General features: G+C 40.9%; 1 protein-coding gene across 2 annotated transcripts; it reads left to right on the top strand.

The window, feature by feature from the left end:
* The first annotated feature begins 799 nt into the window (after nucleotides 1–799).
* Nucleotides 800–13,231, top strand: gtpbp1l (GTP binding protein 1, like). Of its 2 annotated transcripts, XM_041036296.1 has the most exons (14): nucleotides 800–846; nucleotides 1,155–1,345; nucleotides 1,811–1,922; nucleotides 4,074–4,254; nucleotides 4,550–4,733; nucleotides 5,140–5,304; nucleotides 5,478–5,601; nucleotides 6,282–6,396; nucleotides 6,899–7,043; nucleotides 7,649–7,831; nucleotides 8,139–8,274; nucleotides 8,392–8,570; nucleotides 8,714–8,854; nucleotides 11,081–13,231. In XM_041036296.1, exons 2-14 carry the CDS (start codon nucleotides 1,157–1,159, stop codon nucleotides 11,192–11,194), a joined length of 1,968 nt encoding a protein of 655 aa, XP_040892230.1. In that variant the 5' UTR covers nucleotides 800–846; nucleotides 1,155–1,156; the 3' UTR covers nucleotides 11,195–13,231. The 2 variants fall into 2 exon arrangements, with proteins under 2 accessions (XP_040892230.1, XP_040892229.1); XM_041036295.1 differs by lacking the exon at nucleotides 800–846 and having other exon boundaries at nucleotides 947–1,345.
* The last annotated feature ends 559 nt before the right edge of the window (nucleotides 13,232–13,790 follow it).

The following is a 13,790-nucleotide window of genomic DNA, read 5'->3' as shown; positions in this document are numbered from 1 at the left end:
GGGGGCAGGGAGCAACCAACAGGGAGCAAGTTGTAAAAAAATGACCCAGCACACATGATGATATTTGCCCCTAAAGTCACTGCTTTGCTTCATATTACAGGATGTTGGCTACAAATTTAAACATAAATACCTTTCTAGAGGAACAAAATTGCCTCTCATGAAAAGAAATACCTCAAAACAGTCTATGTATCTTACAAATATAAAGAAATTTCCGCATGGTTTCCTTGACAGACTTAATATATTTTTTTTAAATGGTTAACACTCATAAGGAAAGCCAAACTGTCCTAAGAACAAACTACAATAATTGATAACTCATTGACTTTACTGACCTCTGTTGGTGCGTGCTGTATATAAAGATGATTATGTAGAAAAACTATATATATATATAATACTGCGTTTGTTTGAGCATGTAAGGGAAAATTGTGAGCATTATTGAAATTTGGGTACAAGATAGCGTGCTCGATCAGACGCCAAAAGCTAATTAATATTAATATAAATATTACTATTTATATAAATATTACTATTAATATTAAGATTAATATTAATATTAATATAGCATACTCTGTGTGTGTGTGTGTGTGTGTGTGAGAGAGAGAGAGAGAGAGAGAGAGAGAGAGAGAGAGAGAGAGAGAGAGAGTAGATGCCGGCGTTTAAAAGTAGGTCACGGTTTCACGGTTTCACCCGAGCAAAAACAGTGACGTATGGTTTACGTCGGCAGTGGGCGCGACTTTCAGCAGCGTAGCCAATCCCCTGTCTCCATTTTATGATGGGCGTGTCAGTGTCTACAAACCCAGGCTAACCCGAATAAACAACTATTTTAGCTTGTCAGCTAGCTAGCAACTTCTGGTATGTCTTCACTTCATGAGCTATTTAATTACATAATACTTCAGTAACCGTTCAGATATCCAAAAGTTCTAAAATGTAGTTGACGTGTTACAGCTATGGCGATTTGTTCATATATATATATTTTCATTTTGAGAGTGTTACGTATTATGACAGCAAGTTCGATGTTTTATTAGCATTAGCTAGTTGGCTTTGATAATCTAACTTGATGTCTTTGCTAACGGCTAAAGGCTAGCAAGTACAGCCAAGCAAGGGAAACAAGTTAGTTTGTCTATTTACTTCTGCTGCGTTTGCATTATCTCTCTCTTTAGAAATGGCGTCGGTAACGGCGACAGAACCAGCGATATGCCCGGCTGCGATATCAGCAGCAGAGTCCATAGTGCCCGCTTGTATGTTTGCACCTGACCGGGGATGTGCGGACGATCCACCCGGGGGAGAGGGCTTTGAAGACGGCGAGGGCACAAACGGCGAATCCGCGGATCATTTAGACTTAAGCAGTAAGGTGGGCCTCAGTATAAGTTGTACCGAAAGGTGTTCCAGCCAGGTGTCTTTTTGTTTTGATTCGATGCTGCTTCATAACGTTACAGAATCCCTGTTGCATATAAGCTGCACACAGCGCGTTCTGTGCTGGCTGTGCAAAGCTCCAGAAAGTGACACGTATGTTGCACTGCGTGTGTAACTGCACGCAGCTGGCAGCTGTTAGCTATACTTACTCTGCGTGCAGATTTTGCAGTTATTTGTATACTGGTAAAAGGAGAAAAACTCTAAGGCATCAGAGTAATTAGACGAAACAAAACTGTATTGACTGATTTGCAGAGCCCATCGAATGAAAACAAAAACGTTGATCTCTGATTACTTGCAGAAGTTGTGACTTGAAGACACTCACAAAGACTTGTTTGACTGTTTGTTCTTGTTTGACCTTTCAAAGTCTTTCTCTGTTGTCTCTTCCCCTTTTCTCACTTTTCAGCTGGTCCTTGTGAGTCCAACAGGGGAGCAGTATGATTCATTACTACGACATTTGAGGGAGCGAATAGAGGAGGGCTGTGGAGAGACAATATATGTGGTTGGAATGGGCTCAGGTAAGGACAACTAAACTTTCCTGAAATTTGAAGATGAAGTCTTCAGCTGAGCTGAAGAAGACACACTTGGCCCAGAAAACAGCACATTATTCAGTGGAATGGCAACATGCTGCCTTACACTATATTCTAAAGCTGCAAATGATTTGTCATACTGAGTGAGCATGTGACAGATAAAACCCTTAAAGTCCTGAAATGTTAAAGACAGCGGCAGGCAGTGGAAATCATAATTATAAGTTTGGTTTTGAATGATTGTCAGTGAATGAAGAGTAGAGGGATTCAGAAAGTACAGTTCTGTAGGTTATGTTCTGTGTCCCCGGAGCAACGAACTGTGGTTATAGTTTCCTTTATACAGAGAGAATGAAAGGAGTGCATGTGTCAGGAGTAGGTTATAAGTGATCTCCATCTAATAATTGCTTTTATTGAACAACATGTATAAGAGCCTAGAGTAAATTGTATTGCCCCAGATCAAGCTTTTCCTCTGCTGTTGGCACTGGTTAGGCCTTACCTGATGTTGTACTGATCCTTGGGCTTCTTGGAGTATTTCTCAGTGCCTCTATAATCGTAAATAATCTTTAATGATCACAAAAAAGATATTTATGAAATAGTGTTAAATTTATTAATGAACACTGTGAAAAAAAATCAACTTATCAACCCCCTTTTCTTCATGATGAGAGCATGAATGTATATAAGCAGAGAAAATCTTTTCATAACATTATTCATAAAGAATGTAATTTAGAAATGAAATTCTGATATGAAACATACTGAAATCTCATTTTAAAGATGATAAAGTGGATAAAGGTGACTAAATCTGATTAAAACTCACATGCACTTTTTTATTCATCTCTGAATTTTCTAAAGAGAGCACTGTTGACACGTTAAAGAACCTGAAAAATGTTCTGTCAGCAAAAAGTTATATGATTGAATAAAGAAGGAGGTTGGTTTATTTTGGGGCGTCATGTAGTTGATGTCAAGTTCAGCTTTTGAAATGTCACGTTAAGTGATAGGCTGGAACACTGAGTAGACAGTAGGCTGTAACTAAATCATTTGTGGCCAAACATGCTCCAAGCCAAGAAAGTAAGCGTTTTAGTCCTGTGGTGTATGTGGTGAGCAGATCCCATAGATGGCACCAAAGACTTTTCATATTTTACCAGCTGCGTTGTTTTTGAATGGAACCTCAAAATCAAAACCAAGACAGAATTTACTGGTGTTCTGTGCAGGACTTATTTTCTATTCTCAGATGACTCTGGGAGAAATGGATAATGTAGCTTTGTATTTACATGTTGACCAGTTCCAAGTAGTTGGGGAAAGCAGTTATTCAGTGTATTGAGGGAAAAGCCAAGCCACCAGTGTGTAGTCGCAGAGCCATCACTTCTGTCAGCTGTGGCCCAGCGTGTCCTCCCAGGCAGCTAACCCCATTTGTCTGCTATTTAGTTTTCATTCTGAAACACTCTTTCACAGACACGAGGGCTTTTGTTGGCAACCAGAGTTATTTTTTGCCTGTTACAGCAACATGTCTGACCCATGTGGTCTTTTGGGATGGGGGGGGGGGGGGGGGGTCAGAGTGCATGTGTGAAAGGGTGTCATTTTTCCCTGCTCAGCAAAGGGGCTGTCACTGGTTCACCAGTTCACGGATGTCTGTCTGGCATACTGACCTGACTGGTTGCTTCCGTTTTCTGTTCTACTGTAACTAAATTTTGTAGCCAGACAAGCAACAGTGTGATAACTTTTTCCACTGAAAGACTCCAGATGTAGTGATTTCTTTCAGTATTAAAAGTTGCATAAGAAAGATATATCTTGTGTAGTGTAATAACCTATGACAAAATTCTACCAGCCTGCTGTTCTTGGGCTGAATCTGAAGCTAACTGGTTACAGTCCAGTCACTTCAGAGGCCCTGAGGTTACAGTAACTTGAGTTTTCTCATCTTCACAGTAAACCCACGTCTGTTTCTCACATAAACAACCTGTGTATTTATTCTTTCTTCCACAAATTCTGTGTTTCTTGTACCACTGGTCACCACCTTGTCATATAGCAACTTACTAACATTCCAGAGGCGAGGCTTTAGATCAACCCTGACATTTTGCCGACATGCTAGGAAAGTATATTATGCTCATTGTTCTTTCAGGCTTAACACCCCCTCTCCTCTCTGTTTAGATGGAGGTGACTATGGTCTGGATGAGAAGGACATGGAGGCGTCAGTAGCCACGGTGCGGTCACTTTGCGAACAGATTGAGGCTGACCTAATTTTGCTAAGGGAGAGGACAGACACCGGCGGAAAGATTCGAGACTACCTCATCCGACGGCGTGTGGGCGAACAGGATTTCCTGGAAGTTAGGTAAAAAAAAAAAAAAACAGATTGCAATTAATGTAATCGCAAACACAATCATGATGTCATCCTGTGCGATTATTAATTAAATAAAAAATGTTCATGTGTGAACGTGATGGCCTGTAGTGCTGGAACAGTCAGAGTCATCTGTATAACATAACAAATAGACAAAGGTACATGCTTAGTTAAAGCAGTCACAGCCGTGTATGTCTACTTCACTGGTACATATTCTTAACTATTACATACTGTATCTACAGGTAATTCTCTATACTCTTTCTCTTTCCCTCCTCTTCCTCATCTCCAGAGTGGCGGTTGTGGGGAATGTGGACGCTGGAAAGAGCACTCTGTTGGGGGTTTTGACACATGGTGAGCTGGACAATGGCAGAGGCTTCGCTCGCCAGAAGCTCTTCAGACACAAACATGAAATGGAGAGTGGCAGGACCAGCAGTGTGGGCAATGATATCCTGGGCTTTGATCAGGAGGGACAGGTGAGCTTCTACCCGTCCGCAAAGACATGACGTCGTATTAAACTGGATTGTGCACATGTTGGATCTTTGCTAACGTGAAGGAGGAAAGTGTCCGTGTCACCCTGCACACACCCTTTGTGGGATGACAGCAGGTGTCTTTAAGCTGACAATCAAGGTTTGATCCTGCTTGACAGCAAACATCCTTCATGCTTCAGTGTTATGTCAGTATTTTTTATAAATATGTTAAAATATTAGATCATGTTTGTGTAGCTGCAGATAAAAGTGCAGATACTGAATGAACCTTCATGTGGCAACTCTGACTGAAGGGAAGTGAAACTCTTCAGTCTTTTGAGCACTTGGGGTTTTGTTTCTCTCACATAATCAATAAGTCATGTTCTATTCCTTCTGTCTACCTCTGTTTCTTTAGGTGGTGAACAAGCCAGACAGCCACGGTGGGGGCCTAGACTGGACCAAGATCTGTGAGAAATCCTCAAAGGTCATCACCTTCATCGACCTGGCTGGCCACGAGAAGTACCTCAAGACCACTGTCTTCGGCATGACTGGACACCTGCCTGATTTCTGCATGCTCATGGTGAGAGAGGGGAGAGGGAAATGAAGGTGTGCCTAGATTGTGTTTCTTAGTTTGTCAATAGTATATCTGGAAAAACCTAAATGTTTACTTATAAACTTAAAAATCCTGTGGATGTTTAATATTCGTTGCGTAGCTCACTGTCCTGTCTCCTTGTTCCTCTTCCCTGCTCTCAGGTTGGCAGCAACGCTGGCATCGTTGGCATGACCAAAGAGCATCTGGGTCTGGCACTGGCCCTCAATGTACCAGTGTTTGTTGTGGTTACTAAGATAGACATGTGTCCGGCGAACATACTTCAAGGTAAAGAGACATGCCACTGTATTGCTCATTTAACTCCTTGACCTATTGGTGTTAGATACTACAAACAGCTGCATAATTGCAGAGCTGCTCATCTTTAGTAACTAGCTCCGTAAATCCACCCACCATCCAACCAAGTAAGTTAAATCATTGTTGAAGTTCCCGTGTGTTCAGAGTGCAAACACGGTGAGGAATCAGTGATCAGTGAGAATTGAGCATAATTTACATTCCCACAGCAGTGATTACATTAATACCATAACATAGCCATACCGTAAACACTTAAAAAATGTTTATGGCTGCTAATTCCTTCTATACACTACTCGGCTGGGCTTTAATTACGGTAAGTCATTGTGTATAAAACTCGGCACTTACTCAGAATAAAAGCCTCTCAGGGAAAGAAAGGAATTGCACCCCTAAAACTATTGGAGGGTTTTAATGTGAAACAAAAGGAGGAAGAGTTGAGTTAGCATAAACAACAAACTGCTGCAGGAGCAAATTAACAAAGCATAAAGGAGCAGTTTAGAAAACAGGGAGTCCCTTTGTCCAGCTTCCTTATCACAAAGTGTGTACTCCCTCTGAAGCATGTTAACGTCCAGTATGTCGTGTGGTGTGTTCTCAGACTGCCGATGTTTTTGTTTTGAGGACTGCTCACGCTGTGGACTTTTGTGTGTGTGTTTCTGCAGAGACGCTAAAATTATTACAGAGGTTATTAAAGTCACCGGGCTGCAGGAAAATCCCGGTGTTGGTCCAGAACAAGGATGATGTCATCGTCACAGCCTCCAACTTCAGCTCCGAGAGGTAAGAGCAAAGCAGAGGAAGACACAGGGATGGTAAGACTGGACAGAAACATAGCTGAGGAGATTAATGGGAAAAATGACTTCATTCACAATTTAAAAGTACTCATTTTAATGCTAATTATTATTATTATATTTTTTTTTTTACTTGCGTTTTGAAAATGGACCCTGCACATATAGCACACAGCCAAATGTGCAAATGTAGTATTTGCATGGTGGCGTTCTTGACATGATTGAATGTTGTCTGTGACTCCAGTATAGACAGAGCACCTGCAAACTGCTGTTTTGAAGAGGGCTTTTTTTAGAGATTTAATTAATTTGATCAAATTAATTAATTTAATTTGATCAATTTCTAGGCAATAGGACCGATTTCTACTTAAACATCTTTCCTGTACCATCCTGAATTTAGTATTTACTCTTTACTTTGCTGATGAAACAGGATAGAGTATAATTTTTAAGCGGCACAATGCTGCTGCTGTTCTCTGACGTCTTCTCTCTCTTTGCAGGATGTGTCCAATTTTCCAGATCTCAAATGTGACGGGGGAGAACATGGACCTGCTGAAGATGTTCTTGAACCTCCTGTCATCTAGGACTACGTTTAGCAATGATGAGCCTGCTGAGTTCCAAATAGATGACACATACTCAGTACCGGTACGAAGCAAAACGTACACTCAGATATATTTTCTTTTCCTTTAGCTCAGTCATTCTTTTCTCTCTAGGTTCCTCACTTTTCCTTTCAGCACATGAAAGTAGTTGCCAACAGGGGCAGACCAGACAGAAGCTTTGACAGTGGTCTAAATGTTAGTCAAGCCCTGAGGGGAGACAACAGCAGTGTCATGTGAAAATGTCTCAGACGGAGACACTGAACTGAATGTGTGCGCTCGCTGTCAAATAGCTAACCTGTAAAAAATGTGAATGTGACATTACACTGGCAGTATTTTGAAATGTAAAGGTAGGTTGTCACTGCTTTTTTAACAGCAGAGCAGAGTATAAACACAAGCACATTATCACACTGCAGTTGTCACAGTGGTGAAAATAGAGCACACAGCGTAGTACTTTCTGCATATGGAAAGAGGATTGTGGGTGTTGTGTGAACAGTCTTGATAAAGTGTTTCATTACTTAAGATGTTTTCATTTACACTCTTAAGTAAAAAGTCCTCAAAGAAAAGACAGAGCATGGTTGAAACATACTTTGGACGAGTCATACTCATGGAAGCTGTTGTCATTTAGAGTTGATGTTGATCTTCTCTTGGCAGGGTGTAGGCACGGTAGTTTCAGGGACTACGTTACGTGGATTGATACGGCTCAACGACACGCTGCTCTTAGGCCCAGACCCACTTGGCACCTTCATCCCCATCGCTGTTAAATCCATCCACCGTAAACGGATGCCTGTCAGAGAGGTTCGCGGTGGTCAGACGGCGTCCTTTGCCCTCAAAAAGGTATGTGGGACAACAGTTTGGCTGAATTATTGCCATCATAGAACATTCAGTGCTTGTACCTGCTGCTAAAACAGCATATAGACATTGTTAAGTTTTTAAAAACTTCTGAAAAGTGATTATTTTGGAACCTTTTAATGTAATACAGATAGGAATTAGTTTCCTAACTTTATAATCATTTTTGTAATGCATGTAAATCACGTGTGGGAGCAGGTAGTTCTTTATCCTGGCTTCTCCACTCCCCCAACTTCATTTTTTTTTTTTTTTTGTTCCTGCTGTTATTTCCTGCGCTTTCTCTCCATCTTCTCAGATCAAACGTTCGTCTATAAGGAAAGGAATGGTGATGGTCTCTCCGAAGTTGATGCCACAGGCCACCTGGGAGTTTGAGGCTGAGATTTTGGTCCTGCACCACCCAACTACGATATCCCCGAGATACCAGGCCATGGGTTAGTGAAATGCACCAGTCTTTGTATGTCATTTTGGCTCCAGTTAGATTTTTTTTTTAGATTTCTTGCTTTATGAAAAGTGTAAATGAGTCACTCTCTCTCTCCCGATCGTAACAGTCCACTGTGGCAGCATCAGGCAGACAGCCACCATCCTGACTATGAACAAAGACTGTCTGAGGACAGGGGACAAGGCCACAGTTCACTTTCGCTTCATTAAGACTCCAGAGTACCTGCACTGTGACCAGAAGCTCGTGTTCAGGGAAGGACGCACCAAAGCTGTGGGCACCATCACCAAGGTACCGGAGCTGTTGGTTACTTCTGTCGTTCAGTTTAGATGAGCTGTATCTTGCAATTGTAGTTTAAAAAAAAACAGGTGATTGGAATAATTATGAGTTACATAATATGGATTTACTAACACTTCCTGTTCTTGTGTTTTCAGCTTCTCCAGTCTGTGAACACCCTGGCAGCTAAGTCCCAGCAGTCCAAGACACAGGCCAATAAGAAGACTTCTAAAGAGGGTGCAGCAGCCAATGAGGAGGCTGGATCAGCGGCACGGCCACCTAGTCCTACCACAGCACAGGTACCAATGAGTAAACCGATGCATACTAAACTTTTACACATATGTTGTGTATGTAAAACAAGTTAGACGTGAAATTTGAACGTTTCCTGGTATTCCTGTTTTTAAGGATCATTGCACAGAGAAGAATTTATTTTCAGTACAGAACTATTCGATCTTTTGATTAAATGATGACCTGAGAATTTCTTCACATAATCAGTAACCATTGATTCAGTATAGTATCACTGATTCCTAAAATTTTGGGGGCATATTTTTAGAGCTGAGTTGCATTGAGTTGTTCTGTTTATCTTGTCATAAGGGCACTGTTATTTATTTAACATACCATATTTAATAATGTCTTAAAAGCAAAAAGGCAAGATGATATTTAGAACAGTTTTATAACGCTGCTCCAGTTTCATTTACTAAATACTGAAGTTGCCTTTTTAAATATTACAGATTTCTTTTTTCTCTCTCTGCTTTTCACCGTCTTTAAGTTCAACAGTTAATTTCTCTTTCACTGTTCCCTCTCTTGCCTTTATGTTTCATCCCAAAATTGTCATTTTTTCTTCCACCCCTCTTTACTCTTCTTCCATGTGTCTTCACCACCTGTCCATAATATCCTCCTTTAATCTCCCTGTGCGGTTACACCTTTAATCACCTCTTCGTTTGCCATCTGATCGTCATCCTCTCCTCTACTTTTTCTGCCCTTTGCTCTCTTTCCCTCAACTTTAACACTTAACTTTTATGCTGCCGTCCCCTTTGCTGTCCTTCCCTCCCTCTCTCCCTGTCTTGGCATGCTGCGTCAGACAGTGGCAGAGGAGGAGGCTCTATGTAAAGATGGCAACAAAGAAAACAAGGTAAAGACGTCCCTGCAGACTGTAGCGCTCATGTTGAGGTCCTTGTCTCCTAAAGTTTGGATGTTCTGTTTTTGCTGTCATCCCTCTCTGAACTTTGCAAACCAGTGTTTTCTGAGCGTGCGTTCTTCTTCTTTTGTGTACAGTCTTACTTTATATTCACAGTTCACAGCTGGAAACTGCTCGGTACAGCTGCAGCGTTTTACCGTTGGCCACTGAGCAGCTTAACGTCTTAGCAATGAAGTGCTAAAGTAGTTACTGAACTGGACCCCAGTCAGAGACCCCAGAGAAAAATTAATTGACTGTGCTCATCACTCATAGCGTGAAAGTGAAGTCTAATTCAGCTCATTTAGAGTCCTACCTGGTCACGCAGTTCCATTTTAACATGTTTTGAAAGTATTGCTTTTAATAAATAATGTCCAGGCTTTAGGGCTTCAGAAGTAATTGGACAGATACACATTAAGTCAAATAAAGTCATCTGACTGACTGAAGTCCTCCACCCTTAAACATCACCGGAGTCTTTGTATCTTCCCTGGTGATGATATGTCGCTGAACCTTTGCTGCCACCTTCAGCTCATGCGTGCTGTGGCGTCTCTCTGCCTTTAGTCTGGTCTTCACCAAGTGGGATGCTGTTTAGAGATAGATAGATAGATACATAGATACGTAGATAGATTGGTTGCTTTGGTCGTATGTTTAAGATCTTTGTCATGCTGGATGATGAAATTTCGACCGATGAATTTTGATTTGACTGAATCTCATCACCGAACGCTCCAGCTGACCTCTGTATTCATCCTTCTGCTTCTGCCAGACGTGAAATCATCAATAATTGCCAGTGTACCTGTTCCATCGGCAGCCATACGTGTCCAACAGAACCTGCGCCATGTTTGACACGAGCTGTTCCTTTTTTCCTCCACAGTTTCCTCTTTCCATAATTTTGACAGAGGTGGATTTTAGTGTCTTCAGTCCACAGAACTTTGTTCTAGAACTCCGCCAGTTTCTCTTTGTGCGTTTTTGTGAACTGCAACTTGGCCTTTCTGTTTTTTATGATCATGAAGCTTTCTCTTGGTCATTGATACAGAAACATGCATACCTACATCGTGGAGAACATTGACTTGACTTGGTATATATTCGTCATGCAAATTATTTTCCACTCATCTGCAAGACTGGGTTTAGACTTGTGCTCCTTGGTTTACCAGGCACAGTTCTTTCACTACTGTGTTAAACCGACTCAAAGTAAAGCTGAGACTTGGCATATTAGTGTAGCATCTGTTATTTTATTTCAAACTGAATGTGCTGAAGCACAGAGCCTGAAGAGCAGACAATGTCTATGGTTTGGGCTTTATGAGCTGATTTCACGTAACAGTTGACTCACTGTGGTGTCCCCGTCTGTCCGCAGCTCAAGACAGGAGGCGGAGGACGCAGGAGAGGAGGTCAGAGACATCGAGGGAAAGGCCTGAACGCAGCAACAATCTCTACAGCAGTGCCTGCAGGAGCAGCAGGCACAGCGTAAAAGCACAACCTTTCACTTCCTTTCCTTTCCTCTCTCCTCTTCACGTGGAGGGAAAGTGGCTGCATGGCCCTCTGGTGGTTGTGCACAGACTGACTGCACATTTTTTCTTTAATGTAAGATTATTACTCAGCAATTTTGAAGCATAGAGGTGAATTCATTTCCACATGGAGTCAGTTTAGAGCTTTATCGGCGTATTTACTTATGGGCTGCTCAGTTTTATTTCAGTTAACTGCAATTTGTAGATTACATTATAGAACATTTTCTTTTGTAATACAGAGGTTCCGGGGTGTTCATCTTGTCTGTAGTTAATCAGAACTTCTTTTAAAGCATCAGCTGTTTTTCCCAGCCAGCAGAGGCATCAGTCACTTTCCCTGCCTTAACATTTTCCACCCGTTAAGCTACTTCTTTTTTTTTTTTTCTGTTGCTCATCTTCTCTTCCACGTTCAGCTCAAATTAACTTTCATTAATGCACCTTTTTCCGGACGGCCGTCTCATCAGTCATTTGAGGTGATAGATTTTGTCTCCACTTGCTGAAAAACGCTATTTTTTCTTTGAAAAAGCTCCAAACTGGCAGTTTGTATTCGCTTTGGGAATGGACTGAAATGAAAGGGAACTGATGCCAAACCTGAGGGGTACAAGTGTCTAACATCAGCTAAACGATGGATCAGATGTAGCTGATGTGTTAGTTCACCCTGCCGCCGTTCTGGGTGGTAGCTAATGTTGATCTCTGGTAAAATCCCCTGCTGAGGATTTTTCTTTTTGACTCGTGTAATAGAGATGGCGTTGGGTAAAATTTGTGGCCAGTGAACTTTAAAATTTTTTATTTCTTGCCCTGGGATTGTAGCCACTAAAGCAGCATTTACCAGTCCTCACCTGTCATGAAACACATTCTCGTGCATAAAGACAAAGACAGTCTCTCATTAATTTGATAATCCTGCAGTAGAAGGATAATTTTATAAATTTTATATGAAGCCTTTTTTCAAAGAGCCCATGTTGAAGTTTTATTGGATCCATGCAGCTGAGAAAGAAAAGGTCTGAATTGCCAAAATAGCTTTGTCATGTGTTAACATGGTGCAGGTCCTTGTGCAGTCACCTACTTAGTTTGCACTCAGTACCTAATAAACCGGCAGCTGAGTGTAGCTGAAGACAAGCAGGCATAAGCATGACTTTCTTCTGTTTGGACACAGTCTGATCAACAAACACCCAGAGGCTGACGCTCCCATGCACAAAAATAATTCATCCAGTATTTTTAGTACTTTAATACAAAAACTCAAGTGGTGTTTAACACCTAAATGTCAAAAGCCAAGTAAGAACATGTATTCTACTGTGACTAATCTCAGCACAGGATCTCTTTTACTCCATATGAATCAGCAAATCTAAATATTTATTAGACACAGGTGGTGGATTTCTTATATATGATGTATGAGAGATAAAATTCTTTTTGGTACGTACAGTACCAGTGATGTACAGATGGTTCTGTATTATTCAGTTTTGACTCTGTGGCAGTCAATCAGCCAGATAAACCCATGAGACAGAATTTGTATGGGTCTAAATGGAAAACCCAGTGGTGCACAAGTTAAAAATGCAAGTCATCTCATTTTGTCCCTAATAAGCCACCATGAGCCATTGGCCGCATCAGACTAAGCTAAAAACTTATTGCCACTGACAGTTACAGCCATTTCTTTTTTCCACTGGTCTTCCACTCTTCCCAGTTTAGAGTTTTATATTGGTTGTCACAGTTAGAGGGCCCTTTTTGTTGTTCATCACTCTCCCCTTTCATATAAATACTATAATTTCGTACTGGTCAATTTGGCCTCAGAGTCTTTGAGGCTCTTGAATTAACCATTTAATGACGATCACCAACTCGCTGAACTGCCAGAACATTTCCCCTCGTTTCCGTTTCCGACTCTTTTCTTACTGCATGGATTTATTTTCGAAGGGACACATTTTGTGTGTATGTATGTACAAAACTACAAGTTGTGCAGAAGAACTAAGGATAAAAAAAAAAAAAGATGCCATTTAAATTAAGTGGTGCCAGTTTGTGTTGTAAATCCTTTTAAATAAAGATGTTATAGAAAACGAGGAGGCCGCTGGTCAACTTTTGATTAATTTTCCATATTACATAATTACTTTGGACTTTTATATGCCATCGTCATTCAATTATTTCCTATAGACTAGTATTGCTTTCCACTCGACAGTGTCAAATGCAGAGTTTAGAAATGTGTAGTGACAATCCATGGAGATTTATGTGTCCACCATGTTTGCATCATATTAGTGTAAAAGCAAAGGAAATTCATTAAAAAGTTAGTTTAGTTAGTATTAAAAAGTTCTTAACGTGACTTTACACAGCTCTCCTCATCAACTGATAAAGTCCTAGTACTCTGCCTTAAACAATTCTGCTCAGTTCATTTTGGAAAAAAAAAAAACAGCTAGCTTCATCCTTGCACACACAGTTAAATGTATATTAGCTCAACCACTGGTAAAATCAATTTAATGTAAATAAATCAGGTTGTGGAAAATTCCACTGGAATCATCCCGTTGCAATTATAAATGGTCACAGGCCTCTCAACATCAATAATCATTAAATTGCCCCCCG

Source organism: Toxotes jaculatrix, chromosome 4, assembly GCF_017976425.1.
Source record: "Toxotes jaculatrix isolate fToxJac2 chromosome 4, fToxJac2.pri, whole genome shotgun sequence".
NCBI classification, from domain to species: Eukaryota; Metazoa; Chordata; class Actinopteri; family Toxotidae; genus Toxotes; species Toxotes jaculatrix.
The sequence above is the reverse complement of the archived record's forward strand: the minus strand, read 5'-3'. Positions and strand labels throughout refer to the sequence as shown.

Coding starts and splice junctions, on each gene's coding strand:
- gtpbp1l (XM_041036296.1), top strand. CDS start 1,157: ATGGCGTCGGTAACGGCGACAGAACCAGCGATATGCCCGGCTGCGATA. Junction 4,255..4,549: donor CAGGATTTCCTGGAAGTTAG/GTAAAAAAAAAA, acceptor CCTCATCTCCAG/AGTGGCGGTTGTGGGGAATG. Junction 8,571..8,713: donor CTGTGGGCACCATCACCAAG/GTACCGGAGCTG, acceptor TTGTGTTTTCAG/CTTCTCCAGTCTGTGAACAC.